This window comes from Enhydra lutris, unplaced genomic scaffold (genome assembly GCF_002288905.1).
Source record: "Enhydra lutris kenyoni isolate GAN:26980312 unplaced genomic scaffold, ASM228890v2 scaffoldscaffold8, whole genome shotgun sequence".
NCBI lineage: Eukaryota > Metazoa > Chordata > Mammalia > Carnivora > Mustelidae > Enhydra > Enhydra lutris.
In genome coordinates this window covers 21,423,911-21,427,716 of record NW_019154092.1, presented here as the reverse complement: position 1 = coordinate 21,427,716, position 3,806 = coordinate 21,423,911, and the positions used below count along the sequence as shown (strand labels likewise).

Here is a 3,806-nt window from a genome sequence, read left to right as displayed (position 1 = left end):
AGGCTCTCTGCTCAGCGGGGAGCCTGCTTCCCTTCCTCTCTGCCTGCCTTTCTGCCTACTTGTGATCTCTGTCAAATAAATAAATAAAATCTTAAAAAAAAAAAAAAAGTCCTGTCCTGAAACAGCTTTGTGGGGAGGGATGTGGGAAAATGTGTCCATTTTGATGGACAGCTGTAATGGCAAAGCATTATAAGCATTAGCACTATGTACATCAATTATGTGTCTCGTGAGAGTTAAGAGAATTAAATGAGTTAATGCTTGTAAAGAACTCAAGTGTCTCATATGCAGTGTTATGTGAGTACTTGTTAAATAAAAACAAGGGGTGGAATTACAACCATACCATTTGAATAATGTGTCCCTATTACTCCCAGTTAAGAAGCATGGAATCCACAGAGCTGAGCACTGGTACAGAGAAGAGTCACTAACATTTTATCTATTTATAGCCAAGTTCATCCAGAGGTATAGACTGTCCTGTCTGCAGATTGGAGGTAGAAATTGGGAGACAGAGAGAGATATCACCATCTTCTTTAAATACGTCTCATTTAAAATAGGTCTCATTTCCTTTTTAAAAGATCTGGTGTTGTATGCTACATTTACTAGGGAAGATTTAAATAAATTACTCCAGAACCATTAGCAACATGCTTCATAGTAAATTCACAGATTAGGGAAGCCTGAGTGGCTCAGTCAGTTAAGTGTCTGACTTTGGCTCAGGTCATGATCCCAGGATCCCAGGACCCTGGGATCCCTGCTCAGTGGGGAGCCTGCTTCTTCCTCTACCTGCTCCTCCCCCTGCTTGTACTCTCTGACAAGTAAATAAAAATCTCCTTTTTAAAAGATTTTATTTATTTATTTGACAGACAGAGATCACAAGTAGGCAGAGAGGCAGGCAGAGAGAGGGGGAGGAAGCAGGCTCCCTGCTGAGCAGAGAGCCTGATGCTGGGCTTGATCCCAGAACCCTGAGATCATGACCTGAGCGGAAGGCAGAGGCTTTAACTCACTGAGCCACCCAGGTGCCCCACAAGTCTTTAAAAAGAAAAAAAAAAAAGATTCAGATTATAAGGGAAACATACTTTTCATTATTCATATAACTTGTCAGAATGGGCTCAATTATTTGGCACTATGACCTCTTCACTACAAGGACCATATCTTCTTCATTTCTGGTACCCGGCACAAAGAGAATGTTTAATTAGGCATGGGTGGTTAGGCAATGTAACTTCAAATTACTGCACCTTCTAAAAGGCTTCCCAGGGCCATAACAACACATTCCTCTCTTCCTGAAGTCCTCCCATTTTTATTTCACCAGGGTTGGAATCCTTTCAAGGGTCCTGCCTGCAATATATTCATTGAGTATGTGATGTCCTCCCATCACTATAATGTTCAACCAGGGGCAAAGAAATGAGCAAATTGGCTTCTACAACAAGTGCGAAATTAGATGATTCCTCTCCCCACTCCCAATTTCTGATATTTGCCACAAAGTCTGCAAATTAACACAGCTCAACAAGCATGTATTAAGTCTTAACCATAGGCAAGCTGTAGAAACAAAGTTGAAAGAGAGGTAAATCCCAGCCCTCCCTTCCTGAAGAACTTCTAGTTTAGTAGGGAAAACAGACACGACGCTTCACAGCATTAATCCCAATTGTAATTATGATTATTTTGGTTTAATGCCTGTCTTTTCACTACATGATAATGAGGACAAATCAGAGTCTGCTCTTTACCACTATATCGCTAACATCTAACAGTGTCTGCCACTTAAAGCACTCAATATTTATCAAATATTTATTGTCAAATATTGTTTCAAAGGCATCAAGGATTCACAGTGTGCTCACTGCAAGACAGTATGGTAACATGAACACCCTGCCCTTTATTTTGTATGTTGGGTATGCATGTGTTGAAAGCGATTCCTTCAGTGGGAGCTGATCATTATCAAAATTGTGGGGTTCTTTTTCAAAAGTAATCAAAATTTTGTTTATCAGGCCTTCCGCTTAGGAATCACCTTTGCTTCTGGAAAGTTCAGAGGAGCCAAGAAGTGACAGGGAACAAGTATTTGTCTTTGATTCTAAGGTTTAAAGAGGAAGGGTATGACTCTAAGTCAAGAATGATAGTACACCAAAACAAAACAAGAAGAGTACAGGGAGCCACAAGATTCCATGGTTCCAATGATACCAGAAAGGCAGTCAGGGTAAAGTCAGAGTGGAATATAGATTGTCCATCTGCCTAGAAAATGCTCTGCAGTCTTTTTGTCTGAGGAAGTGAAGTGAACCAGCAGCAGGCCACAGGAATTTCATACAAGACAAGAGGAATACCAGCGCGGTGGCTTTGTTAAGGTCTTTGTATCTCTTAAAATTCTGACTCTGCTTTTTACTTTTCCCTTGCTTCAGAACACCACAACCACCAATGGCTGAGATCTTCATATGATAGCTGTTTATCCAAACTGATTCTTTTCTTTACTTTCTACCCTGAGCTTTTCATTCCTCTGCAAAAACTTAAACTCTCTCTTTCTTGTTTTCAAAAAGAACAACAAAAAAAAGAGAAAAAAGACAAAGCTCTAAAATAGTAAGATATGTAGGCTTTTGTTTTTATGCCTATTAATATCCTATGTCTTCAAAAATATAACTTCATTACAGGCATTGCTTAATTGTTTTTGTAGTCCCTCTCTGTGGACAGGGATCACTTTTTATATTTCTTTTGTTACTCCCAATAAGCCTGGTTCAATGCCAACCGCATAGTAAGCACTGGGACAGCCAAGGGAACATGTAACAAATCTAATACACTGGACATTCTTACGATAAAATAAAAATTGAAACCAAGATTTTTATGTATTCATTTCTGTCCTTGTTTTCCTATATATAGTACCCTATTCAGATGCCCTTATAAGCCCTTACCAGACTTTATTTTAGCTGCCTATTTAGATTAGGTCTTTAATATCTTCCATGAAAAAATAACATACTGCAACTTTAAAAATGACAGAAGTAAAATAAATAATGATGAATGTTTAAAAATGAAGAAGGCTCTGGTAAAATATTGGCAATTAATCAATATAAGATGTTTTTATCATTCATCTAGAAGTACAACTCAAGATTCAATTTATTTTGCAATAGCTATCTCTGTACCTGATAGTCAATACTCAAACATCAACAAATTATTAATTTTTATTTAATTTTTTTATAAACTACTAATTTTTTTAAATTACAGTTTTTTTTCTTAAATTTACATAGATGAAGAAAAGTAACACACTAGACAAGTTATTAAGTATAGTCTCAGGCTTATGTGGAATTACGACTTTCAAAAATTACTGAAATGTCTTTTCAAAGAAAATCTTCATACAGAGATATGTTTGTCAATATAGCGGACTGTAGACAGCCACAAATGTGGCATCCTCAAAACAGCACATAACTAGTAAATGTAATGCCACAAACCAACTTATTCCTTTAAAACGTCACTAAGTAATTCCAAGGAGTACAAAGAACATTACAGGCTTCTCATGTTCATCCTAAGAATTAGGTAGTCTTCTTGGATTTTTTCTTCTCTGCTTCTTCCTTTTCCTTTTCTATTTCAGTTACTTGTAATTCAATTTCTTTGGCACTAAACATCTGAAAATATTTTAAAAAACAATTTCAATTATACCAGTAATTTCTAAATATTTCCAATATGAAGAAACCAATTATATTTTATACATTTCTATTTTCTATTTTCTTTTTTTTTTTTTAAGATTTTATTTATTTATTTGACAGACGGAGATCACAAGTAGGCAGAGAGGCAGGCAGAGAGAGAGGAGGAAGCAGGCTCCCTGCTGAGCAGAGAGCCCA

General features: G+C 36.9%; 1 protein-coding gene across 1 annotated transcript in view; it reads right to left on the bottom strand.

The window, feature by feature from the left end:
• Nucleotides 1–3,497: 3,497 nt before the first annotated feature.
• Nucleotides 3,498–3,806, bottom strand: part of LOC111142650 (proteasome subunit alpha 8) — a 40,774-nt gene continuing 40,465 nt past the window's right edge. The window contains 1 exon segment of the mRNA XM_022495968.1: nucleotides 3,498–3,590. Coding sequence (XP_022351676.1) covers nucleotides 3,498–3,590 — 93 coding nt within the window.